Source organism: Leuresthes tenuis, unplaced genomic scaffold (genome assembly GCF_036924035.1).
Source record: "Leuresthes tenuis unplaced genomic scaffold, fLeuTen1.0.hap1 SCAF_4, whole genome shotgun sequence".
NCBI lineage: Eukaryota > Metazoa > Chordata > Actinopteri > Atheriniformes > Atherinopsidae > Leuresthes > Leuresthes tenuis.
Window position 1 is genome coordinate 16,133,844 of NW_027325358.1, and position 27,503 is coordinate 16,161,346.

Below are 27,503 nucleotides of genomic sequence, written 5' to 3' on the forward strand. Positions count from 1 at the left end.
TTGAGAAAATCTGTTTGATATTGAATATATTTAAGTCTTAGAATGTAACACGTTTTTACACAGTGTCAATATATACGAATAAAGCAATTACTGGATCCATCTCTGCTGACCAAAGTTGGCACTATTTGACTTTTAATTGCAACAAAAACTCTTCAGATTGAAAAAAAAAAAACGGAAAAGAATTTGATATTTAATTTGTTCCAAATTCATCTGTTGCCAGAAAAAACGGTTTCCACATATTTCAGTATTTTCCAAGAACTCTGCGATTTTGGCACCACTTCAAGACATTCAGGCTTTCCTGTCATTAGATTTTATTATTGGATTTAATTGTTCGTCATAGTGGTGACTGTACAAATATTGTGATAAAACATCTGAAAGCCTTTTTAATCACTAACCACTGCTGGATAGGCTGAATGTAATTACTGTGCGTACCCAAGTGAGAGTGAAAGCAAACATCCCAAAAGGCCGATGGTGCTGCAGTGCTGTTGGTAGAGGCTGTATATACAGTCCAGCCCTTTAAAAGTTTCCCTCACATAAATCAAACTGCTGAATAAAGTTGCCCTCATGCAGAGGGCTGACATAGAATTCTTTATGACTTTGGCTGTGATGCATGAGAAGAGAATGAGAAACAGAGAATCAAAGAAATGTCGTCTATGAGAGTGCAGCAAACTACTTTATACATTTTATTTTTGCTAGTTTATCTTTACAAGATCAAAGGAATTAGTTACATAACCCTTCAGGAGGAAGATCTGAGATAATTATTATCAAATTCAATGAGCTGCTAATCAGGAACATTGTGTAATGGAAAGAATCCAATTGTTGGCTGTGTTTATATCACCAGTGTCACATCAGATGAGATTCCATTAAAACAAGCTTCTATAGGAGATGCTGATCACAACCATTCATGCATCAATTAAGAAACAAATCACTTTGACACAGTGTAAATACAATATGGGATTACAGACCTAGTGTCTGCCATGTGAGCTACACTGAATTCTGGAGAACTGATATGTTTGTCATCACATTTCTCAGCTCGTAAGAACTCCCACGTCTTTCTTGTCACTGAGGCCTTGTAAACATTAGGCGGGGTATTTTGACAAACTGAGTTTTTCTTCCTTTGAGCCCCATCCACAGCACCATTTAAGCAAAACCCAGCCAAAACACCACAAGTCCCACAGTGACAGTCAGCTGAAGTCAAGGTAGAAGTGGTGCACACTTCCCTGATTACAGCCCACAACTAGAGGTCTAACTGGGTCTCAACAAAAAAATGGTGATGTTGGCGGCTGGTGGTGCTGTAGCAGTGAACTCTGCGGTGCATTCTGTTGCCTCTGTTCTTAAGTCTCGTTGGAGACCAGCTATACATTATTGTGCAGACGTGCAAAAAGTCCCGTTGACAAGTTTAGCACCATCATGCTGTTTGTTTCCTCATTACCATGTCAACAAAGGGGAGATATAGCAACACACAATCTGATGTGGCAAGTTTTTAAATATCTTCACCATGTTTTCAAGATTTCAAGTTTTTCTAGGGCTAAGATCTGTGTTTGAAATGTGGCTGAAAATGGCTGCATGGCTGTGTTAATTAAAGTACCCATGTTTGTGTGTACAGGGGCCTGACATCTTAATACATCTTATAATAGACTAAAAATACTCAAACGGTGAGCTGAAACAGGAAGCTTCTGACGCATTGCTGTTCATGTGATTTCTTGAATATGTTTTAACTGTCATATTTGCTGAGTGTGGGAGTGATGCCTCCCCACTGCTTATTTTCTATAGAGCTGTAAGAAGTGAAAGTTTTATTCATTTTCAAGCAGAGGTGTGCTTTATTTTTGTGGAGGCAGGAGTTCCTGTGAGATAATGCTGTAGAAAGCTTCACAGTTCATATGTTTAACTCTACCTCCCATAAAAATAGACTTGGCAGCAAGAGTATGCCTCAGAGGACTCAGTTCAACTCTGTGCCACTCAGGTTTACCAGGTTGTATCTTTAGGTGTGTGTGTGTGTGTGTTTGGGCAAGTGTGCTACCTCTTAGGGTGAAATGTTGCTGCTGCTCTCTGTCCAGGTGGGATGCAGTTGTAATCAGACCAGTGTATGGGTTTATGCTGAAGAGCTCATAGCCCGGGCCCGGCAGCAGACTGTACCACACCACAGCATTCTCCTCTGCAGGATGGACATTAATGGAAGTTAATGTAAACACTTTAACACACATGTAATTCACCGTCTTCTTTCAATACATTTGAGGTGATGGACTAATGAATGGTGACCATCCTGTGGGTTTAAAACTACAATCAATAGATTATTTTTACATGTAAGATCGTGCCGTATCATGTTCCATATACCCATACTTGTCAAATACTTGATCCAGTGATCAAATGACAGGCACTCTACCTTCGCAGTTAAAGAACAATCTACTTCAGTTATCTCATCTGCCGTCATACTAATTTAATGAAATATATGCTGTTCAATGCATTCAGGCATTCGTTCATTTTATTGCTTCATTAGACACATTCTAAGGCATCACCAAATATATCCATGAGATTCTAGATGCTTTTAAAAAAAAAAACAGAAGTCTATCTTTATGTTCGGAGGTTAAGTTTAGCGCCTCACTGGGAGGGTTCATGTTCACAGCTGCCTCTGCTCCGTTCAGGTCCTATCTAAAGGTCTTAACTGAAAACAGAACCACGGAGAGAAAAAAAACAAAAAGCAAACCTAAGATGACATGTGCCACCTTTAAAACTGACAAAAGAAGCAAAAACCTCATCTGGCCTGCAAACATGGTTCATGGTTTTTCTACAGACACCCGTTCATCTGAATCTGACCACAAACTGCGGTGGTGCTGCCCAGCAGCTGCAGTTTAGTGATGCATGTTCCTAAATCATCTCAGATGTCTTCAGAGACTGCTTGGAAAGCTAAAGAGCGAGTATGACTTTCTTCATATTACCAGCAGCACTGCCAGTAAATGGTTGCATTGTTACAAGAGCTCTAAGTGTTTTGTGTACAAAAACAATATGGCATTCAATGTTGCAAAAGTAAAATGACAAACATCCGCATTACACTATTGTTAAAAGATGGTTCGGTGGAACTACTATTGTTGTTGAGATAAGTGGGGAAAGTCAGTTTTTTTTTCTTCATTTTGACTAAAACCCCCCATGCTGTTATATGCTGTGATACTAAGTTACTGATAGTTGTTTTATAGATGGACTGACACCTAAACAGTATCTGAGTCAGTCTAAAAAAGGTTACCTTTTCTAAAGATGCATTTAGATCAACGACATTTCAACAGCCTGAAGCCTTTTTCCAGAAGCTAAAAGATTATTTCATCCCAGGATTTGTTGCATTTCTACTGAGGTCAAAGGTTCAGTGCAGATTAGGTCTGCTGAAGTGTGTTGCTGTGGTCGGAGAAAAAGGTGTTTCCTGTGTTGGAAATGCAGCTCAATATGCTTCTCAGATGGAAATCTAAAGGATCTTCTGTGCCTACAGCTGTGAAATGTTTGAATTGAATATTTGCTTGTTTTTTTTTTGGCAAAAGCATTTTTTCCAGGAACCAGGGCCACAAAACTGAGGTGTGTCAGATATGCCTGGTTATTTGTTGTTAGTCACGGAATCAACAGCATTAAACATCTTGTTCTTTATCACTACTGATGACACTGAACGAGCTACTGTTCGACTGTTTGTTAAAATAACTCACATTGCAACAGTGCAAATGATATGTCTGAGATGGTGATCAAATTTGACCTTCAAACTACGTCATTTATCATAAAACTGTGTCTGTCAGCACAGTATTCTTAAAATAAATTCTCGCAAACACATGAGTGCTTGCCCAAGAGGGAGAAATCCAGGATATGTAGAGTAACATAAAGGTTAGCTGTCACTGTCAATGATATTGCACATCTCTTCTGGCTAATCCAACACATGGAAACTGGATGCACAGACCATCACAGGCACAAAACAATGGTCATCTTTGGCAAGCGTTTGTGGAAAAAAGCAGCACAAATGATGATCAAATAAGACTGGTGGGAGAGCGGGCTGAACTGCAAGCCGAGGCGATCTGAGGAGGCAGATGAAAACACGGCGCCTATTGGCACAGATGGCTTGGATTATGGCAATCATCATGAGAGAGGACCTTTCACATCTCCCAGAGGAGCTGTGTGCTTGCTGTTCTTGGGCAATTCTCACTCCTAAGAATGTTAGTTCACGTCAAAACCCCTCCTGTGCAGATCCCCCTGCTGCACGCCCTCCAACTTCAGGATTTAAGAAGACTTCAACTGTCAAATGTGACGAAACGAGATGGGATTCTGGCGGCCGTGTGCACACTGTGTTAAAATAAACAGGGCTGATGTGTAGATTTGTAACTGAATAGGGGTCAGATGAACTAGATATAGAGGAGTGTACAATGAACAGAGGGTATGAAAAAGACTCAATCTGAACTAAATATGAGGGAAACATCAGAGGTTAGTTTAAATTAAATTGCTGCTGGAGCGAAAGAATTGATGATGACCTTGAATCCATGCAGTGCCCAACTGTATTTTATCATGTACTATTCTTAAAATAAACATGAGCCGTTACAGCACAGCTAATACTGAAAAAGATGCAAAGAAGCTAATTAATTTTGTTTTGCTTCATTTTCTTGAGAAAACAATACCTTCAATTCTGCATAATTTATACACCTGATTTTGAGCTCTGTTTGGTTTCATGTAATTTTTGTGTGGAACTGTTTGCTTTTATGCATCTGGTTTAATAGTTTGAGGCTGTTATACGCCTCAGGAACACATACAAGTGCTGCCATCTAGGCATCTTGGAAACACATTGCAGTCCCCACTTCAATAGGAGGCAAGGGCGTAGGAATGAGTTTAACACCGGGGGCACATATCGGAAACCTGACAGATATAAAAAAATAATTTTTGGGTGGGACAAATGCGTCTGTCTCCAATATTGGGGGTGGGTGGGTGGGTGGGGTTTAGGTTAAGAATATTTTGAGAAAAGCTTGTAGGATAATTTCTCATTTCTAGTGAAAATATTTATTTTCGTTCAAGAAACTTTTGGTCTCCTGGAGTTTTCTCTGACACGTTTGACTTAATATGCTGATTAAATGGAAGACTTTGCTTGATTGTGGAGGAGATTTTAGGCAAAAAAAAAGAGAACAAACTCAGATCAGGTTTCATATTCTCTGTTATGATTTCCTGTTATTATTTGTCCTGTTTGATACTAAACTTCATGTCCTAAATCTTTATGGGGTGATTCAACAAAACAAATCTGGACCTGAAATAAATATTCTTTTATTATTTATTTAGAAATACATTCTTCTTATATGATTACTGTCACCTATAAAAGTTAGTATAGACAGATGGATAATGATCAATGCATAATTCTAACTCTGCCAAAAACGGGATGCCATTATTAATGGTTAAAATGCATGGTTTTAAATCATTACCTGAATCCAAATCAGTAGCAGAAACTTGGAGCACAGGTTCTCCAGGGTCTCTATTCTCTGCAACACTGCTGTTGTAGAAGGTCTGACTGAAGACAGGGGCCTGGTCGTTCACGTCGCCCACCTCCACAGTCAGAGTTTGAGTGGATGAGAGAGAGGGGAGGCCATGGTCAACCGCACGGACTGTCAGACGGTGGACACGCTGCGTCTCATAGTCCAAAGGGATGGAGAGAAACAAGAGCCCTAAAGGAGAGAAAAGAGGTTGAACATGATGGCCAGAGGAAGCAAAATTCTGAAAAAAGCTAAAAACCGTTTCCCCTAAAGTAATTCTTCTGACCCCATTTTTCACTTTGCATTAGATATGAATAAGTTAAATGATATTTGTGTAACAATTCATGTTTAAATCTGTTCGAGTCTAATAACAGGAGAAAATGGTCACATTCCATTTATAACAAATGAACAAATGAAAAACACTACCTGTTTTCTCCTCAAGTGTGAAGAACCCTTTCTTGTTCCCGGCCAAAATGGAGAAGGAGACGACCCCGTTTTCACCTTGATCGCCATCTATAGCCACAAAATGATGCAGCAGACTTCCCACCTCTGAGTCCTCCATCATCTGAACTGTGTCCGCTGATACAAACACTGGGCGGTTATCGTTCACATCCAGCAGGTAGAGCTGAGCTGTCATTGACGTCTGTTTACGCTGATCCTGCCTTTCTGCTTGATCTGTAGCAGTTACGGTGAAGGCAAAAGATGGGGTGCTCTCGCGGTCTAAAGGTGCCGCTACAGCCAGACTCCCTGTATATGGGTTGATGTGAAAAGGGAAGTGTGCTGGTGATTCGCTGACTTCAGGGCCGAAGGTCAGACTGTAACGGAGAGCACTGTTTGGAAAAGTCCCATCAGCATCTCTGGCATGAAAAGCAAAGGCCAGTGATCCAATCGCAGTGTCTTCCCTCAGACCGAATGTCACTAGTTTATCAGGAAACCAGGGTGTGTGGTCATTTACATCCTCCACCATTACACTGACAGACAGAGACACGTTCACACCAGGAGCGGAGCCCACATCCTCAGCTCGAACCACCAGGAAGTACTGCATGGCAGACTCATAGTCCAGTGGGTGGTTAATGTAGATGTCTCCAGACGAACTGTCAATTCCAAAGTGAAAGTACCCATCCCCCTCAGTGATGGTATATTGAAACCTGCCTTTATCTGAAATGCTGGCAGAGCCGATAATAGTTGCAGGCTCTGTGTCTTCTCTCACTGAAAAACATCTCAAAGTTTGATGGTCAGAGCTGCCGTACAGGTCCTCTAATCCATAAATCTACAAAAGGAAAGACATGAGAGTCATATTTATCTAGTTGTTTTGGTTTTTATACAACATCAAAGAGGAAAAGCTGAAAGTTACTAATTGAAAAAAGGTGAAAACACACAGAGGAATTACAAAGATGAGGCTGGAGGAAAATATTATGCCATGAACTGAGTCACGCGCTTCACCTAGAAGGGATAACACACGTCTTAAGTGTTGATTTGGAGAAAACAATAAAACACTGAACAATGTGTCTCCATATGATCAAAATGACTCTTTGGATGAAATAATGTCTCTCGTTAGAGACATACTTAAGGCACACAGCATAGTATACTGCATTATATTGGGGCGTATTTGTGGGCTCATCTTTATACAACTTATATGTCATATAGCTGGGACTTCAGTCAAAAAAGCTCTGAGCAACACCACGTTGTGGAGCACAGACTTTACCTGTACATGAACCACTGCAGTGTCTTCCTGGGATGGTGCTCCGCTGTCCTTTGCAGTTACTTTCAGAGTGTAGTTTGGTTCAGCGCTTTTGGTGAAAAGCTGTTTTGTCCTGATTTCTCCGGTCCTACTGTCAATCTCAAAGTACCCAAGACCATCATCTTCTAGGCCAACTAAGTGATGTACAAGATATTAAATGATCAGGAACTCATCTTTAAGAGGCACATGACGCTGCAAATGCTTACCGCATATTTCAGACCACATAATACACATTTATAGCTCACCTGTGACCAGCGAATGGGTTACTGAGCCATTCTCCCCTGCATCCAAATCTTTGGCAAACATGTTTGTCACCAAGGATCCTGTGGGTACACCAGCCCATATCTGCAATACAGGTATCAGTAAAGTACTTTTATTTTCATCGTGTCAGTAGTTGAGACTACTTTTCACACTTTTTATGTTTGTGTCTCAAATGTTTCTCTGCTGGATGTCAAAAATTGGAGTCCCTCTTACTTGCACACTCAGCTCTCTGGTGGCAGGCAGGTGTGTAAACTGCGGAGCGTTGTCATTGATGTCAGCGATCAGGACATGAACGGTGGTGGTGGCATTGAGACGGGGGTGACCCTGGTCTGTCACCATCACCTTCAGACTGTGCTGGCCCTGCTGCTCCCGGTCCAACGCCACCCAGTTGATGATTTCACCTGGGAGGGCAGAGAGATGATGGTGAGAGTATGTGCGGCTGCACAGTGAAAAACAGGATTATTGTGAATGTTTTTTTTTTTTTACCTGTTTTAGCATTGATACGGAAGAATTTCCCATCTGAGAGCAGGATGTAGGACAGCTGGCTATTTTTCCCAGAATCCTTATCGATTGCCTTGACTGTTCCCACAATGCCTTGCGGTGATGACCCCTCCGGCACAGTGAAGTAGTACACCTCGCTGCTGAAAACTGGAGCATTGTCATTCACGTCTAACACTAGCACGATCACTGTGGCCGTCGCTGTGGTGTTCGCCAATGACGTCTCTTTGGATGTGGCTAAAACCTGAAAACGATACCTCGACTCCACCTCGTAGTCAAGATTGTGGGAGAGATACAACCATCCGGTCTTTGGGTGAATGCGAAATGGTGCAGGAGGGAACCCAGGTTCTGCTTCTAAAGAGTAAGTGAGGCCTGAGTTTGACATGTGAGTGCCCCGGGTCCAGTGCCCTCTCACCTGAATGACACGGGAGTCTTTGCGGAAGCCTTCGCCTATCTCCACCTGGTAGACCAGCGTCTCAAAGGCCAGGCTGTCCTCTGCAGTTGTTTGGTCAATGTTAACTGAAAGAGTCTGCGTTGAGCTCAGGGGAGGCTCACCTTTGTCTTCAGCTACAATTTCCAGGCTGTACTTGTTCTGATGACCCGCCTGTAAACTCTGATTTAGTGTAACTGTTCCCAGGTTGTGGTCAACAATAAACAGTCCATTCTTGCTACTTTTCAGGTAATACTGCACCCTCCCATTGGCGCCACTGTCATAGTCATGAGCATGTGCGATAAACAGCACAGTTCCCGGCAGAGTGTTTTGTGACACTGTGATGGCGTCACTACTTTTGGGGAAGACAGGGGCATTGTCGTTTAGATCGGCTATGGTGATGTTGACCTGGGTGGTGCTGTAAACAGGAGAGGTGTCAGTGTAAGACTGAAGAACCAGGAGAGCGTAGGGCTGGGACTCATGGTCTAGAGATTTGATGTTGCTGATCAAACCGGACTTTGGATGAACGGAGAACAAACTTTGAGGGTCTCCAGAAGAGATTCTGTAGGAAATAGTTTCAGTCGAATCTGTGAAGACAAACAGATTAAAAAGAAAAGAAAAAAAAAAAAGAAAAAGACAGGATTCACATAAATTAATCATTCAAATGTACAATTTCTTTCAGTAACCTTGAGTAGAATCAGACATGCAACTGGCCTTTTTGAATGCTTTTACTCTGTTTTATATATCCCCAGCAGCCTTGTTGTCTCTTTCTCCAGACTCTGGCCAATTTTTTCCTTTATATTTGTTCAATCTGCTGCTTTGTACTGTCATCTCTCTGCACCTTCCCAGCCAAATCCTGCCTCTAGACACTGGGAGCCTGCATGTCCAAGCCAAATCTCTGTCCAATTAATTACCCAAAAACCTTAAGACAGGACGCAGCTACTGTCCGTTGCTCTGGTACGATGCCAGAGATGTCCGTGGCTATTTCAAAGCTATTGGAAAAGTTCAATCCATTTACCTCCCCTGTAGTTACACACTTGCATTGCTTTTCATTCTATCTTACCATCCTTGCTACTGTAACATTGCGAATTTCCCTACTGTGGGGCTAATAAATTTAAATTAATAAATTTATCTTATCTTATAAAAAATGCAACTTTTTCTCATTTTAGCTGAGCCAACATTCTAAACTAAACAGGACGTGGTGTGTAGTTTTTGAATGTAGATGTTTTTGAAGAATGAACGTATGCCTGAATGTACCAACCAAGAAACAAACAAAAAAATACATCAATAAATACATAGATCATGTATCATGCCACATAGTCAGGTTAAGGAGCAACAGCCACTTCCTTTGTGTTCAGCCTCAGTTATTATCTAACCTCTTGTAAACAGATAACAGACACAGTTAGGTCCACATAATATAGCTATGGAGCTTACAGCGGGTAAGAATTCAGTGGAGAAACACTCTGTACTATCTGAACACCGACATATGATTAGAGCCCTCCCTCAGGCACATTAATTACAGAAGAAGTCAGAAAATCCCAATAATCCCATTTAAGTGTTTGTTGCGCTTCAACACCAACTCCAAACCACTGAAACAAGCAAAGAGCTTAATGATGCATCACACCCTGTTGATTCCACTTTAAGCTGAAGAGTTAAGCTGTTAATTGATTAGACAGCCTTAAATGACTGTCTAGTGTGGTAGAGTGGTTCAACTGTTGAAGGGACTTGGTGGTGTAAAAAGATGACAATGAAAAGATAATTCTGGAAAACCGGAGAGGAGGATACACTGAACTAATTAGAAACTATACTGTTCTATATAAATGTTCAATTATTAAAGATTATCCCACACATAAAAAAAGATTAATTTATACTAACAACAGTATAACCCCCCCCCCAAACAAATACAGCCTTATATGCCCTTTTATGAGAGGACAATGTTAAACTTCTTTAACGATATATTTACAGTATATAGTCCAACTGTCTTTGACCCCCTTATTATCTGTCAGGTGCCAATGCGGATAAGAGGGATTAAAGATTAAACTGTAGCCTTCCTCTTCACTTCTCACCAGTTAATGTCTGCAAGTAGATTTGAGTAACAGCAATGATCCCCCAATTGTCTTTGTCACATACACTTGCCAGGAAATACCCTACTTTACTGATATCTTGGCGCTCTTTGAATAGATGATTACTCTGAAAGAATTATGTAAAAGGACAAATGCACAATATTAGTCATACTGAGGCTGAAGAGAACGGCTTTTACATAAATGATTGTCCATTGCATCACAGAACTTGCCAAACGAGTTCACACAAAGTCGATTACGCCTTGATCAGCCCTGAGTAAATCTTTCCGTGTTTCACAGAGTATTCGAGTTCTATAATCTGTTGGCTGTGGCCAACAGATTATAGAACTCATTGAGTATGAGCATTCAGACACACTGATAATCATATATCCGTGATTTACATACCAACTCTTAAGAAAGGCCGTCATTTTATCATGACTGAAGAGTTCAAGAGCAGGAATAACTAATCAGAGATATAGCTTTACGTTTCAGGTTGGAGACTCTAAAGAAAAACTCTGAGAACTTTTTAAAATTAATATTTTGTGCGTGATCTTTTTGCCATGCAAAATGATGTGAAATTATAATGACAAATTTACCAAAAAGGAGACTAAAAATTTGAACGAGGTCCACCAGATGAACTCAAGTCATGAGTAGAGTTTAATGTCACACTGACAAATGCAAATAATGAGCAACAAACTGACATTCAGTCTAAATTAAACTGAAGCCACGTGTGGGCCAAAAAGACCAAGGCAAGACCAAAGGCACAAGAAAGATGTAGCATCCTATCAAATGCCCTTATCAAAATGCTTTATTACTTGAAATAATGATTTATCAGTCACATCGGAGAAAATAAATATACACTTGACTCTTGTGAGAGACATCAGTGCTTTGGATTTTTGGAGTATCCTGGTCATGTGTTGCATGAGTAAATCTTTTAGCTGGACTAAGCTAACTTAAACATTGATATTGTAGTATGTAAAAAATCTTCATCAATCTGGGCTTTTGAACATTCTGTACCGATGGTGATATTAATGTGCATTTAATCACACTCAGTGGAACACATGCTGATAGCTGGTGATTTAAGTAATGAGTATTCCTATTTCTATTGCTGCCAATAACCTCAACCAGTCTCAGTCAGCGCGCAGCATATAGGTTTCTCACCGGTTGGGTCGCTGGCCTCCACTGTTCCCACAGATGTCCCTGGCAGCGCATCTTCAGGAACTGTAAAAGAATAGCGGGACCTCTGGAAAACAGCTGGAGCTCGGGCACTTTGTAAAACATTGACGGTGACCTCTGCAGGTTTGGCTGAGGTGAAGCCCTCCCCATCTTGTGCTGTTATGGAAAGCTTCACGCTGGCTGCGCCCAGATGGGTCAGAGAGGAGTTCAGGAGAAGCATTCCTAAGGAAACCACTTCCAGTTAGACTGCAACAGCTGAGTCACAGAATTACTTTTGCTTTGTAATTTCAACTCAGTTTTAACTACTTTATTGCAATGTGTTTTTAAACAGACAACTGTGTGATGGCAAATGGCCCTAAAATGTGGCTAATTTAGTTTTCATCTTCTAAATTTACTTTGCAAGCTCAAAACAATCCAACCCACTGCTGATAGGGTGTTGAGTTTGGAGGAAAGAATTCATGTTCAGGTTGAATAAGGTCAACAAGGTACTACCTGCTTCAAATGTATTGCTTTAATGTACGTATTATGAATCTATTTTACTGTAACATTGTGGCTGTGAATAAATCTCATCTTAGTCTCAGCTCCATGGGGATCTAAAGCTTTTAGACTTTCTGCCTCACTCCTGCTGAGTGATGACACTAGCAATCATATCAAGGTGACCTAAACAAATTAATCAGCGGTTTATCCCTAAATACAGAGACTGCCATCCACACAAGTTACTCAAAGACTACTGAGCATATACAGTATGTTATAAATGAAGCAGTCATTCCAACACAGTTTGAAATACCATCTAACACCGAAAACACAACCTTCTTCCACACTGAAAAAACCGTGCTTACTATTTCAAATCCTGGACTATTTCACAAACTCTCCCCACATTTTTCATACCCCTACCTGTTTGTTTATCCAGTGCAAATAAATTGGACATGTCTCCAGGTAGAATATTGTAGGTGACCTGTCCAAACCCGCCAGAGTCTCTGTCAGTAGCAAGAACACTGACGATTTCTGTGCCAGGTGAAGCGTGACCGCTGATGCTCACAGTGTACTCTTCGGGGTTGAACACTGGAGTGTTATCATTCAAGTCTTCTATCTCGATGTGCACGTACGTTTGGGCGCTTAGGCCTCCCTGAAAGACAGAAAAGATAAGAATTCTATTAAAAAGTGAAGAGAAGTGATAAAATGTCAACCTTAATGTCTTGTGCACATAGTAGATAGATAAAAAATCCACTTACTGGATCTTCAGCTTTGATCAGAATGTCATGGACACTCTGTCCCATGTCTCGATCGATATCCTGAGAGACACACACCTCTCCTGTGTGTGGCTTGATTTGGAAGAGAGGGTGTTTGTCCTGTCTGTCAAAGCCATCAGACAGAGAGTACAACAGCGTGCCGAACTCAGGGCTATCTGCGTCTGTGGCAACAACCTAGAAAAGACAAGTACAGGCAGAACGATGAGAACTACAATCAAAAATACCCAGTATGTCATCTTAATCATTTTCAAATTTATGATGCATCACTAACGAGACACTCACGCATCTTTTTAACACAGCTATGAGGATATTCAAAAGGTAAAACATGGTGAAAATACAGATAGGTGCAAAGGTCATTTCACAAAAACATGACAAGCAAACACAATTTATTGTATTCAGCAGAGTTTTTTCCTTTACTGTTTGTGTACATCAGGTCTGTTTCACTTGTAAAATATAGAAAAAAATGGAGTCCAAGTGTTCCTCATGCAGTGGTGAAACAACCCAAAACCAGGGTCAGGCCAATGCAAGATGGTCAAAGTGGTTCCTGTCCACCACAAGTTATCGTAATTCTTCTAATGTTTATATTTTGCTCTGCAGGTCAAATGCATGTATATAGTTACCATGGCCCTACATTAATCCATGCAGGCTCATTTTTAACATTTTAAATTTAAGTTTTTGTTTCTTATTTAGTGAATTAATGACATCTGGTACATCCAGTTGTAAAGGAGATAACTCGGCAGTGAAGCAGCTGCATTACTTCCATATATTGTAATCGTGGCCTCGTCAATACAGATCTCAAAAGAATGTTTAAATGATTTTTTACAAAAGCAACCACAGCCCATTATACATGTCTGCGTTTTAATTGAAGGAACTTGTTTTAACATGAGCATGAGCAGATACTTACTGTCACTGTCACTTTAAACAACTGAAGATTACTTCAGTTAATGTGACATTTTCTTGACTGATTATTTCTGTTTTTTTTAATCCAGAAAACCTTGTTGTTAATTAATTGCTGTCCACTAATACCAAAAGATGTAGTTCACTCTAACTCACTGTATTCACTTAAGGAGTGAGCGTTTTCTTTATATGATCAAATTTTTCTGAAATTTGAGCAGCTTCCAATTGTCTTTCTTCTTGCTTCCAACATGACTGAATTGAGTAGTTATAAATTTAAATCAGTAGAATGGCCACATATAAGATGGTTCAACATCCTGTAGGTGACAGATATCCTGTAGTTATGTTTAACTACTTTCTCGGTTAGTCTACGGTTTCAAACCTCCCACCAGCCCTTTTGTCCGTTTTTCCTGCTTCCTTTTCCCTTTCCATAAGTGGGATAAGTCTATAATTTATTACAGGACTTAGTCATGCAAGTTACTTTTTGTAGTGAACTGTTGATACATACAGAAAACTTCATTTGAAAATGGAATTCATCCACTGAATAAAAGAAGGCCTGAAGCTCCAGAAATGTCCCCCGACTCTGGCTGATCGTGTTCTTACATGCCTAAAGATTATCATCTTTCCATTCCCACAAACGGTTTCCTGTCTCCAACTCCACCTGACCCAGTTAATCAGTAAAATACTTCATATCCATCAAGGAGTGTGTAAAGAACGATTTTTGTTACATACATTGTTTTTACTTTCTATAGTGGACTCACAGAGGCAGTTTTCCCTCAGCAGATCAAAACAAAAATACCTTGACTTTGTCATTCATTCTTATGATTTCAGGTACAAATATAGCATGATCCCTTGTAGCTGCGTATGGTAATAAAACTTGTGCCTTGCTGTAACCAACGGTTTTCAAATTTACTCTTTGTGTTAACTGTGAATCATAAAACTAGTTCATTTTTTTTGTCATAGAATGTCAATATAATAAAAACGTAAAAAAAAGAAAATCCCCGTAATCAAAGGGTGAGGATTATCACCGCAGCCAATAAAAGTCAGAATGAAAATCTGCCTGAGATCTGACAGAGCTGCTGCCTTTGATGTCAAACTGATCCTGTGACAAGAGGCACATTTTACGGTCAGAGCGCTCGTTTCCCATCATAAAGATGATATCACCTCAGAGTATATGACTGTTGAGGAAGGAAGATTTAGAATCATGGGTCAAGGTCTGATTCAACGTGTACTGTAGCACACCCATCAAGTATGGAATTACAATTACCTCTGGGAATGCCGCATGTATATCACTTAATATCTGTAATAACATGACTCCAAGAGGGGTTCATCATCACTGTTAATCCTGTTACGTCTTCATCCACTGATTCTCATTTATTGAAATGGACTTGAACATACCGATTTACTTATGTTGAAACTGTGGGGACTGACTCAAAATGCAAAACAACACACACTTCAAGATCAACCTAAAAACAATGTCTCCAATAAATGTTCAGTACTGACCTAATATCACCTATATGTTTACAGAAAATGCTTTGTTAAACAACGCTTCTGTTGAAACTGGCCTACGCTTGTGCCAGGCTGCAGGAGGGTGGCACCACTCGTCCCATCTGTCATACGAAGGCCACAGCATCAGACTGAAAAGGGTGCATAGTGTGTGTGTTTGGAAGGAACACTTTCGCCTTTGTGCAAACTGACTGATGGCCACTTTTGTCTGACAAGATGTGAAATAGACACAGCAAGCCAGAACGCACAGAGTTTCATGTTAACAGTGAAGACTTAGTAAACTGCAGGTCCTCAGCGTTGTTCTTTTGTTGTTGCTGTTCTAAAAGCATTTGAGTTGATATGTTAGTGAGAGGACGGTTGTGTGCTTTCTTTGGCTAAAAACAGTCATATCTAGTGGAGATGAGAGGAGATGAAGAAAGTAAAAAGGAGAAAGGAGAATTGTACAGGCGTAGTTGAATTGTACAGCTGAACGCAAGATCCGCTAATTATCAAACCGGTATTGAGCTGAAATCTGATTCCTTGCAAAGTCTGACCACCAGCTAATTTATTTTTTATTTTTTTGTTTTGATCAAAGGAATGAATCTTGTATGCAAACAATTTAACAACAATATCTCACTCAGATGCCACCCATAAAACTCCCTGCCTGATATGAACAATAACTTATTTACTTTTTAATAGGTGGCCAGTAAATGTAAAATTCTGACCACTTAAACTAAACAGAGGGAGAGCCAATAGAGCTGCAGCTCCTTTTTATTGTTTGGTTTAAGTGGATGTCTCAGGATTTCCTGTCAGCACTCTCATACATGGTACCAAATAAAGACATAAAAAGGCTGCTATCTGTCTAAGGACACCCACCACATTTGGAAAAACTATTTACTTTCTTCTGGTAAACATTGATGCAAAACTAATTTCTCCAACATACTTGCAAAAAGCAGCTTCCAACATCACTGTGCTCTGGGATGGAGACGTTGTACAGCTGCTGCTGGAACACAGGCTCGTTGTCATTGACATCCTCCACCAGCACCGTGACTGTAGCTGTTGATGACAGAGCTGGTTCCCCTCCATCCGCCGCCACCACCAGGAACCAAACCTCCGCCTGTGTCTCTCTGTCCAGAGCTGCGGCGGTGGTGACCAGGCCTGACTCTGAGTCGATGCTGATCAGGCTGTCCTGGTTGGACCTCAAGATGGAGTATCTGATGTCCGAGTTAACACCTTCATCTGAGTCTCGAGCTTGAATCTGTATTAGGGAACTCCCCTGAGGAGCATCCTCAGCAATGCTTGTTATGTACACATCTTTCTCAAAGACTGGGGTGCAATCGTTTGTATCTGACACCTTTAGGAGGAGCACCATCTCACTGCTCAAAGGAGGACTCCCCAAATCTGAGGCCTGAACCTTCAACTCATACAGGTCTTTCTCTTCCCTGTCTAGCTCAGAGTTAACACTCAATGCATACAGAAAATCATCTGTTTGCTTCAGGGTAAACTTTCCATCCCCTCCCTCAAGAGTTACAGTGACCCTTTCCTCCTCAAAGTCCGGATCTGACACTGAAATCCGGGCGATGTAGTCCCCGATTGTTGCTGCTTCTGAAACCACTGAGTCTCCAGTCTCACTGAGAAACAGCACACTGATGGTGGGACTGTTATCATTGATATTAAGCACCTTGACACCCACAAAAGTACTACTGTATTCAGGTTGAGCGCCATTATCTCTTGCATTGATGATCAGCTCATGAAACGCCTGTGTCTCAAAATCAAGCGGCTTGTTGAGATAAACCAACCCAGTGGTTTCATCAATTGAGAAAACACTATTTGGGTCACTCTGCCGCCTGTTGATTTCATAAGTGATCCTGCCATTGTCACCCAGGTCACGGTCAGTGGCGTGCACCTGACACACGACAGATCTGAGGGGAGCATTCTCGTGCACTGAGGCATGGTATTCGGTCTGGCTGAACACAGGAGGGTTATCGTTTTCATCAAGGACTCGGACGCCCACCTGCAGGGTCCCTGTCCGAGCTGGGATCCCTCCATCAAAAGCTTCAATTGTCAGAGAATAGAAGTTCTCTATTTCTCTGTCAAGTTTGCTACTAAGGATGAGATCCAGGGTGCGATGGTTCTCGGATCCACTACGATAACTGAGGAGAAAGTACTCAGCCATCTCACTCTCTGTGATCCTGTATCCCTGAGTGCCAAACTCCCCCTCATCCAGGTCTTTTGCACCTTCAAGCTGAAACCGACTCCCAGGTGGGCTCAACTCTGAGATTTCCAATTCCACCTCCTCAGTGGGAAACACGGGCGAGTGGTCGTTCACATCTTCCACCTTTATTCTAACTTTTATCATCTCTCCAGAGAGAGTTGCTGCCACAAAGTCATACTTATCTCTGCTCTCTCTGTCCAGGATCACAGCCGTGGAGATGATGCCCGTATCCGCGTCTATTTCCAAGTCTCTGAACACGTACGAGTCTCTGCTCTCTGAAATGAAGAATCCAGTGCTTGGCCTGCTTAATCCGGCTCCCAGATCTCCAACAATGGTTTTGGCAGGTAGACCTTCTTTAACAGACAGCGTCAGGTTGAAAACCTGCCCGAGAGCCTGCGCGCAAAGCTGCGCCAGGACGAGCGTCTGAAGGAGCGAAGTTGAAGCACTCCTGCGACCCATTCCTCCTCTGCACGTTGCTTTGATTATTATCTCGTGGAATGTTAGTAAGACTACATCTTTCCACCTCAAAATCAAAAGCTTTAATCACGTATTAGAGCCATTTTCCAGACAAAAGCAGGGAAACGAATCGCACATTTTTGCGCGCACGAAAGCGGTCATTCTCCTATACAGAATTTTCGCGTGTAGAAATCCAAACACCCATTTGGTTAAATCCCATTGATTCCCTCACACAATACGACACCTCCAAGTGTCCGACAGAACACCGACTGCGCGCTTTGAACGCTCCTCCTCTCGTCCCACGCTGAGCGGCTCCATCTGAAGCCCCGATTGCTTAAGATTTAATCAGGAGGAAAGATTACCTTCAGTGCTGACAGGTGGCGCGTTATGTCCGACCTGTTGAAGATCAAAATGAGCTGGAAAGCGAGGTGAGACTGTATAAGACTGTGGGCTGAGATGACACAATTGATCAATCGATCGACGGGATCGAGGTGAAGTTGAATAAATAAACATTAAGTGGTTTAACGAGATTCCTCCGCTTGGCAAGACTTTGAAAAGTGGCAGAGGAGCTCCCTCAAGTGGTAAAAATGAAAAGAAACATTCAAGCAGACGATCAAGTTTGTTGGTTAATGATGGGCTCAGGAAATCACGGAGCATTCTTCCTGCAACTATGGATAAAATAACCATCATTTTCTATTTCTGAGGGAAATAGATGCTCTTTATAGGATTTAAAAAAAAACTTTTTAAATAAAGTTTTAGAAAAAAGACTTGCACATCATTCACTTGTGTTTTCACAAAATGTTCAAACTTTTTCAAAGACAGGATTCTTCAACTTGCTTTCTGTGAGTATTTGAATTCTGCTTTTAATCAAATGCATTATCAATATATTCTTCACACCTAAGGATAATCCTGTTTACAAGAGACAATATTTTATTACAACACACAAGGAATTCCAAGCAACAGAGGACTTCAACAGTCAAATGGAAATGTAACAACGCGCTTGGCTCCTTGCTTTGCTCAGTTTTACTCTGTTCCCCGAAGACAAACAGTGAATCCAAGCTGAATTTGTGACATTTTCATTGAGCTTTGTTCTAAAGTATTCCATGTAAAAAATCGGCCTGAAATTGTAACCTAGATTTCAAACAAACCAAAAAATAATGGGGATTTCTAATCATCCATGAAGTGAAAATAAATTTGAAAAAATTTAGCTGTTTTACTGTGTCACTGTGTCAAAAAGAAAAGCTTTCCTTGACACAAAAGTAACACAAAATCAGTCTTTCAAACATATTTTTCGCAGGGCAAACTATTTTGCTCTTGTGGTCCTCTCTTTGGTATCACAGTACATAATGACCATCATGGTGCAAACAGGCGCTGCAGCCAAGCAACAGATGTAACCTGAGCGTTGGGACTGGGTAAACAAGCACCATAGCTACTGTCTCTCTTTGTCTGGGTTTGTTTGTCCAGTAACTGTCCAACTCAGAAGTGTAGCGCAGCTTTCATTTTTTTCACATTCATTTGATTGGAAATATAAAAAGATGCCATCTCACATTATGCTCTCGTACCAGTGGGATAATCAGGCTCTTGTGAAAAAGGTTTACCAGCGCCTGAAAGAAGCTGGACTGCCAGTCTGGATGGATATCGAAGGAGGAGTGACAGGGAACATCAATGATGCGTGAGTACTAAGGGATACAAGTAATACACCAACCATCCGTCATCATTTCTGACAGGATTAATGGCTGGCACATGTTGTGTGCCATCTCTCAGGATGGCTGCAGGAGTGGAGGAGGCTGCTGTGATTTGTCCATTCATGACGCCAGCTTACCAAGCGTCCCGCAACTGCAAGAAGGAGCTCAGCTATGCTGACACAAGGGAGGTCATTATGGTGCCGGTGATGCTGACACACAACTGGGAGGCCAGCGAGTGGCTGGGGCTGATCACTGCAGGCCTGCTGTGGGTGGACTTCAGGTAAAGTAACATATTTCAAACTCCATCTCTTCTTTTCAAAAGTTTAGCTGGATGGAAATTCATTTTGTCAGGATTAATGTGTTATTCATTTTATAAAAATGTAAGAATGGCCGTATTTTATTGCCTGTGTGGGATCTAAACTGCATTGTCATCCATAGAAATGCAGAAAAGGATGAAGAGCACTTTGAGATGTGCCTCAGGTCTCTGGAAGAAGAGATCATGTTTAATGCAGGCCACCTCCTCGCAGATGAAGAACCTCAAATAAAGTCGGTCGATCAGCCAGAACCAACAAAACTCTGCCTGAAGAGGAAACCTGGCCGAGGCTTCTGTCACGCTATCTCAAAGCTCTACATTTGTGACTCCGGTATGTTGTGCCAGATATCAATAATGCTCACCTTAGTATTTTTTTTCCCAGTTTAGTTAGTATGGTGAGACATCACTGAAACTGTTAAATAGCAAGTCGCAAATAGCAAATTTGCATCAATCCAAAATGCTGTAGCCAGAGTAAAGACCGCTGGATCTTACGTCTGCTGTGATAACCTCAATCAATATTGGCTCCCAGAAAAATTTAGACCAGAATTTAAACTCCTTATTTCATACAGAGCACCTAACAGCCATGTCCTGACCTACCTGAAAGATTGTATTACCTCCCAGCCCACAGAAACACCTGGGCAAAGGACTAACCTTAAAACACACTTCTTTGAAAAGCCCTTAGCTCATCAGTCTTTTATGTACTACTTACTTTGATATGTTCATCTAATTTTGTATTATTTTTTTCTTGTTTTTATTGACTTATATTTTTCTCTCTGTGTATTGCTTTTAGGCTTACTTAACACCTTTTGCCTTGCTCTGTAAAGCTCTTTGTGTTGCACATCTGCTTGAAAACAGCTCCAAAGTTGAGTTATTGATAAGCCTTTTTGCAACCTGTTATTACCCGTTACCATTTGCACACTTAAATTAGGCTGTGGTCACTTCAAACTGATCAATGACCTCAGTTTCTCAAAGGCACGCCTTCTCATGTCGACCTGACAGGTGAGCAGATCACGCAGCAACGTGGCGACAGCAGAAGCTCGCTGCAGCTCAGCGAAACACCCGAGAACTGTGGTTACTGGGAGGAGATTAAGGGTAGCGGCTGTAAATACTACAGGAACACTGTCACCAAGAGTTACCTGGGTAAGAGTGGAAACTCATTTTTACTCTGGAGAATAAAAAAAAAATATGTGAAAAAAATGTGGTCTTTATTAAAATGGAGCAAAAATAAACCTGACGACAGAATTGCCAGTTGTACAGACATGGATACACACACTGCCCCTTTCTTCTCGAGTCAATACAAACTGTTTCTGCTGCAGGCTTTGATCCCGAACAGAATCGGGTCCACTTTGAAGCCCGTCCCACCGAATCTGAAGAGTGGCTCCTGCTGATGGACCAGACAAACCAGAGCCATCAGAGGGCCGTCGTCATCAAGAACAAACGCTCTGGGAGGTTCCTGGCTGTCCAAAATGGCAGCTTTACTGGGCTGACGTCATACAACGAGGACTGCAAATGGCTCTTGGAATAAAGCAAGCGACGAAAACGGCGACTGCTTCTCTTACAGTTGTGTTAATCGACAGGAAGTTTGCTTAATGACAAAAAACAAAACACTAGTAGGCAAAACTTGACAGAGTGTGTGTTGACAGCAAAATAAAATTCATGTGAGATGAGAAGGAAACAAAAATAAAAAAACCAAAATCTTCAGAATCTTTTTCTCTTGAGTATTTCTGGTTTCCAGTTGATTGGGTGACTCTCTTCTGTCTGCAAGAAAGAAAACAAAGTTACCAAATGATCTTTCTGCGGCCTGGAAATCAGCACACAAACCCCATCCGATTCATTATCGTGACTTACAGCCGTGTCGTCCTCTTTGTAAACTTTAATGGTCTTGTCGGCCTCTGCGGTGATCAGTCGGCTCTCCGAGTTGTCGAACATGCAGGCGAAGATTCCCGACTCGCTGTCCAGAGATCCGGGCTGCACGGCTGCGTGAATCCTCTGGAAGTTGTATCCTGTCCTCCAATCCCACATGTGGATGGTTCCGTTGTCAGCTAGTGAGTGAAAAATGTATTGTAGGTTAATGACAAACACTGATTCTAAGCCTATACCCTAAAACAACTAAAGGTTGAGGGTGAAGCTGCGTGTCATCACCTCCAGACACCAACACGCCATCAGAGTTAACAGCCAGCGTGTTGATGATGGCGTTGTGGCCTGACAGATTCTGGATGAAACTTCCATCTGGGAACATCCACTGCTTGATGTTGTCGGCTGACCCGGAGGCAAATGTGTATCTGCGAAAACAAGAAGACAGAGTGGATTATAGAAAACTCCACATTTGCTTTAAAGACGCAGTGACATCAGCATTAAAGTCCATTTGCCCAGATGTTAACGATGGGTGCCGATCTCAGGTTTCGAAAGTCCAAGATGAAAAGTCCTCGCTGTGTAAACAGTTACCCGTTTAGTGTGAATAACTGTTTACAGAGAGCTCATTTTTATCTACTTAAATCCTGTGAGTGTGTTTCAAGTGTGCGCTCCAACCGATCGTTTGGACAGCAATTCGGTGAACACGTTCACAAATAAACATGTTTAGTAGGAAGCAGGCTCGCGCAGCACCGTATGTGTTGACTTACTGCCTGGGGTGCATCACCAGAGTTCGGACAGACTTCTTGTGGTTTGTCAGAGTCGCTCTGGTTTTTCCAGCAATCAGATCCCACAGTCTGATGGTTGAGTCGTGGCTGCCTGCAAAAAGCAACAGAAACGAGTCGGGGGTTGACCGGGCGACAACTGATAAACTGCAGTTTTAGAGTAAACACTCTTTCTAAAAGAGTTGCACACAATAGAGTCATTTTCTAGTTTGTAAAAAAAATATGATTACCAGTGATAATTTGAGGCTCTGCCGCCTGACATCTCACTGTGGCAACAGTGTTGGTGTGACCAGTTAGTGTGTGCACGTTGGCTTTTGTCCTGATGTCCCAGACCTGCGAGGAGAGAGCGCAGACCCAGTCAGTCTCTCCGTTTCAGACGTTCCACACAACCGGTGAAACCTGTTAACCCATTAATTGTCCTGCAGAGATGAAGCCTACATGGACTTGAGTGGACATCATTAGTAAAGAGCTTGCAAAAGGGGTTTTGTACTAAATACTGTTCCAGTGTTCTGTGGGGGTTAAGAGTAAGGCTGCAGATTACAGGTTATATCTGATGTAAAGACGTTCTTCATTCACACAAACTTCAGAAGAAAAACTAAACACAGACCCATAGTTTGGATGCAAGAAAAACAAACAAACATACAAAAAAAAAATCTATAACGCAGATGAATTATCAAGAGTTGCACCAAAATGATACCAGCCAAAAAAAACCCAAAAAAACCAAACATGTGACCTTCGTTTCCAGGCTTTAGTCTACTTATATCAGTGCAGAGGGACTCGGTAAATTGTGAGTGACAGCTCAACCTGAAAAATTGACTTATTTTCAAACCGGAAACATTGAACACAAGACATGCAGCGTAACGGATTACCCTGGCTGTGGCATCTCTGCTGCATGTCACAAGCACATCGATGGTCGGATGTAAATCCAAATCATACACAGCACTGAGGTGTCCGTGGTAGTGCCTGATGACCTGAAACACATGCATAATACCACAGTTCAAAACAATAAACCCCCACCGTAGACAAGACTCCACCTACATAACCTCCTGCTGTCTAAAGCTCGTGTTAAAGGCATACCTTGTTGTACTCCAGATCCCAACATTTGACTTGCTTATCTTCTCCACAGGAGAACAGGTAAGGGCTGCGGTTGCTCACTGCCACACCACGGACCGTACTGATGTGTCCAGTTAGGGAGAGTTTAAGTTTCCCGCTGGCCAGGTCCCAGATCTGTGAAGTCAAACAGGCTCCGATTCATATCAGGATGAGTACAGAAACATTTCCAGCGACAGATTCTCCAGAGTGTCACCCAGAAGTGATTGCTACACTTGTTGGTACTGAAGAGGGGGCTTTTGATATCACCTGAGACTCAAGTGAAAATATACACTTGTGGCCGTTTACATCGAGGTTTTAACGCTGCAAACAGACAATCTGATGTCTGTAGCAACATAAAATACAACAGCTTAAATGGTTTGACTGTGTCCAACGAAAGCAGGAGGAGATCTAATGAGAAGTCTCCATAAAAACCCCAGAAATAATTTACTGGAGTGAGCGAGTGAGAGAAAAATAAAAAGTTCAAAGGTGCTTTCTCTTTGCTCTATCTGAAACTGAAAGTTGCCGTAAAGTGACCACTTTGAGATGACTTTGTGCACTTCCCCAGACCGAAAAGGAGCTTTCGTGTTTATTAGGTAGTGCGTTGATGTTTTTTTTTTAAAACTACGCAGTAATTAGACCAGGTGGTTACAGAAACAGAGATGAGATATTATTCGTTTTTATTTTTTGACCCCTGACCTGTCAAAGTAATCAAAGGACCAGAGTGCTCAACATGTGGCCTTACTTTCGACATCCTGGGATCAACCAAAGAAACAACGAACAGATAAAGCTGGTCTTATATTTCTTATACATGACTCACCTTTATAGTTCTATCAGCAGAGCCCGTGACAAACCACTGATTCCCAGGCTCCACGGCGATGGACCTCACCCAGCCCAGGTGACCGCTGATGACCTGACAGACAATGAAACAAATTACAGCTGAACACCACCGGATCCATTCCACACACAGTCTTTATTCACCACCATCGTATTAGGCACAAATGCAGCGGAGACGGTGAAATGATCTGTAGTTACCCGAAACAGTTTCCACGGTGGATGCCACTGGGGTTTCGGCATCGTCGGCGCTCTCCTCACGAGCGAAGAATTTCTGGTGGCCCCTCCATCCATCAGTGACTGAAACAAACACGGTTAGATTTGCTATAAAAGTTAGAGAAACAAACTGGTGATTAGGCAGAGTAAATGTAGGGATGGACTCCGGCCTACCACAGCAGTCGACTGAGGATGAGCTCTCTCTGCTCCTCCTGCATGACGGTGGATGTCGGCAACGCTCGCGGCGGTGCGGCTGACATCATGCCTAAAATGGGAGAGAAAACGCAGTTAAATAACCGATGCCATTCAGCTCACATCAGGCCATATCGGCACCAACGACTGACTTGGTTTACACAGCGTTTGAGACAGTTTACCGAGCTTGTGAGGGCGGTAAAGCAAGCGCCATGGAGTGGACCCCCGCCTCGCTGGGATTCCTGTGCATCTTCGTGTCAGCGGTCAACGCCACTCCTGTCGGGGGGAAAGTTGTTGGGATAAACACGGAACTAACGTCAACGCAGTTCACTGAAAAGGCTAAAAATCACAAAAGTGAAAAGAAAAGAAAAGAAAAAGAAACGGCACTCACCAGGTCCAGAGGGATAAGCAAGTGTACCGGTAATCAGGTATTCTGGGTCATCACCTAAAATTTATTGTAAAAGAAAAACACAAAACTGAATCTTACACAAATGACAACTTTTCCTTTCCCATTTAACCGAGTGTTAACATACTCAAAGCGGCATCAGTTTTCACCTCACCTGGCTGACTGTAGCTTTGGAGGCCTTGCAGGCTGATTGCTGGCAGTGAGACTCGGTCTTTTCCTTCCTTTAGGACGGGCATGTGTAAAACTGGACTGTACTCCGTTTTCAGTTTAACACCCATCTTCATCTTGTGGCTGCAAATGAAGGACACAATGGATTTCAGTACAATCACTTATGTTCCCCTGCCTGGACAACGTGCATTTTGTGTTAGGTAATGCATGACAATGGTGTTGTTGTGAACCACATCATCACAACACCAACTAAAATTAACACATTTATTGATTAATCGTAACTGTTATAGATTTGAAGAAATTACAAATTACCGTACTGTTTTATTTTCTTCATTCAAGCACAAATTAGTTTGTTCATCAACAAGACAATTACTACTAAAAATAATCATTTCAGAACCAAATAAGTGAAAAGATTTGCCAGTAGGTGTTGGTGCCAATCTAAACCCAACAGAGGCATGTGCAGATAATTCAATCATTGATCTCATAATATTTTATAGAGCAATTAAAATAAAACTATGATTAATATCATAGTGACGATAAAGGGAGGGACAAAATATTACAAACACCCAATCAGCGTCCTGCAAATCCCATTAACAACTCCATAAGACGTCAGATTTACTCTTACAAGCTCCATTTTTTCTTGCAGTCAAGTAAAACTTTCATTTGGTGTTGAATCAAATATAAAATGTTTAGGTCCACGGTTTCCCAACTCATTCACTCTTTTTGCACCACTAAATAAGTTAAACTGCTGCACCTGTTCCTCTAAGCCAAAGACTTTTTTCACCTCCAATAACTACAACAGAAATAACAAAAGTTTTCACATCATCTCCTCTCTGTGCTACACTGACCACACCAACTGATGTAACCGTAAACATTACTAAACAGGAGCAATTTAAAACGGGATTGGTTTATTCTTTCGAATTTATAAAACACGGACGAAACAATACATAACCCCACTGTGAAGCTTCGAGCTGCCACACTTACCTCTCGTCATCAAGCGCGACAGCCTTAGCATGGTCGGACACAAACATGTCATGAGTCCTTTTAAGAGATCTGAAGACCAACGTGTGGACCGAGTGCTTTTGGACGTCCTGTAGAAGAATACATTCATCTTAAACAAACATTGTAACGAACAAGTCAAAAGACGCGAGTATTTACCAGTTATGCTACAAATACAAAAACAGTAGTCAACGTGAACCGTTCCAGTAATTAGGCGGGCCCAGCGGTGTGTACGTTTTGTCGTAACTCAGCGGAAACAAAGCAAAAGTCTTACCTCAGTCATTGTGGTGAACAATATTCAAATGTCACACCGTGTTGGAAGAATATATTGTTTTAGGTAGATATATTCCTTAGTCGCAATCGATATGTATCAAAGACACAAAACCATGACCGACGCCACAACCCAAGCGACGACCGATGCTCCGGAAGTATATAAGACCGGAAGTCGTTGGAGTTTTGTCAGCGCCACCAACCGGCCAGGACCACCTAAGCTTTTCCGATATTGCGTTTTTGGTACGCTATTTCTCACAGAAATTGAATCATTTTCAATTTTACATCATTTTTTTGGAATATTGTTCGGAACTTGAATCAGTATAATTTGCAGAAAGAGCTCACGGTGAAGAAGTTTATTTTCCTCCTGTATCAAACCATATTCACACACCACAGCTTTAATTATTGTGTGTTCGGCTTTGGAAATATTATCCCTTTTGCCATTTAGCACAGCAATCTACCATGACACAGGTGGAATTTGGACTCCACAAGACAGAACTGAAATGAGGGCAGTGAGACATGGGAACAAATACTACCAGTACACACTGAAAAGTAAATAAACTTCGTAAAGTTGGGTACAGAACAAACAGGGCAACTGTGACAGTCCTGTTAACTCTGCCATGCTAAAACTACCAAAATATGCTTTTGATGTGGTGAAAGGAAAATTGAACAACATCTGGAAAAGTTCGATCTGAAATCTGGGTCACTATTAGAAAGTGAAGCATAATAAAATGACTGAATCCGTAATACGGTGT

The 27,503-nt window shown here is 41.7% G+C and overlaps 3 protein-coding genes across 3 annotated transcripts in view; 1 reads left to right on the forward strand and 2 right to left on the reverse strand.

Annotated features, from left to right (window-relative positions):
• The window catches only part of dchs2 (dachsous cadherin-related 2), a 30,047-nt gene extending 11,970 nt beyond the window's left edge, over positions 1-18,077 (reverse strand). Inside the window, exons 1-11 of the mRNA XM_072384811.1 lie at positions 16,213-18,077; positions 12,873-13,064; positions 12,535-12,766; positions 11,626-11,862; positions 7,963-8,991; positions 7,690-7,877; positions 7,461-7,560; positions 7,180-7,349; positions 5,901-6,744; positions 5,427-5,666; positions 2,021-2,155 (exon numbers count right to left, since the gene is read on the reverse strand). Of these exons, the coding sequence (XP_072240912.1) occupies positions 2,021-2,155; positions 5,427-5,666; positions 5,901-6,744; positions 7,180-7,349; positions 7,461-7,560; positions 7,690-7,877; positions 7,963-8,991; positions 11,626-11,862; positions 12,535-12,766; positions 12,873-13,064; positions 16,213-17,943 (5,098 nt within the window). The 5' untranslated portion in view covers positions 17,944-18,077. The remainder of the gene's footprint in view (positions 1-2,020; positions 2,156-5,426; positions 5,667-5,900; positions 6,745-7,179; positions 7,350-7,460; positions 7,561-7,689; positions 7,878-7,962; positions 8,992-11,625; positions 11,863-12,534; positions 12,767-12,872; positions 13,065-16,212) is intronic.
• Positions 18,078-19,128: 1,051 nt separating this feature from the next.
• On the forward strand, positions 19,129-21,463 carry LOC140304887 (uncharacterized). Its single transcript, XM_072383694.1, has 5 exons — positions 19,129-19,612; positions 19,705-19,905; positions 20,064-20,269; positions 20,938-21,078; positions 21,255-21,463. Exons 1-5 carry the CDS (start codon positions 19,476-19,478, stop codon positions 21,461-21,463), a joined length of 894 nt encoding a protein of 297 aa, XP_072239795.1. The 5' UTR covers positions 19,129-19,475.
• plrg1 (pleiotropic regulator 1) lies at positions 21,131-26,916 on the reverse strand. The gene is made up of 15 exons (XM_072384813.1): positions 26,753-26,916; positions 26,464-26,570; positions 25,466-25,602; positions 25,297-25,350; positions 25,088-25,181; positions 24,888-24,978; positions 24,699-24,797; positions 24,484-24,576; positions 23,652-23,801; positions 23,444-23,545; positions 22,805-22,907; positions 22,560-22,668; positions 22,081-22,220; positions 21,787-21,980; positions 21,131-21,696 (listed from the first exon to the last, which is right to left on the reverse strand). The coding sequence occupies exons 1-15, from the start codon at positions 26,759-26,761 to the stop codon at positions 21,637-21,639; spliced, it is 1,542 nt and encodes a 513-aa protein (XP_072240914.1). The 5' UTR covers positions 26,762-26,916; the 3' UTR covers positions 21,131-21,636.
• Between the last annotated feature and the right edge of the window lie 587 nt (positions 26,917-27,503).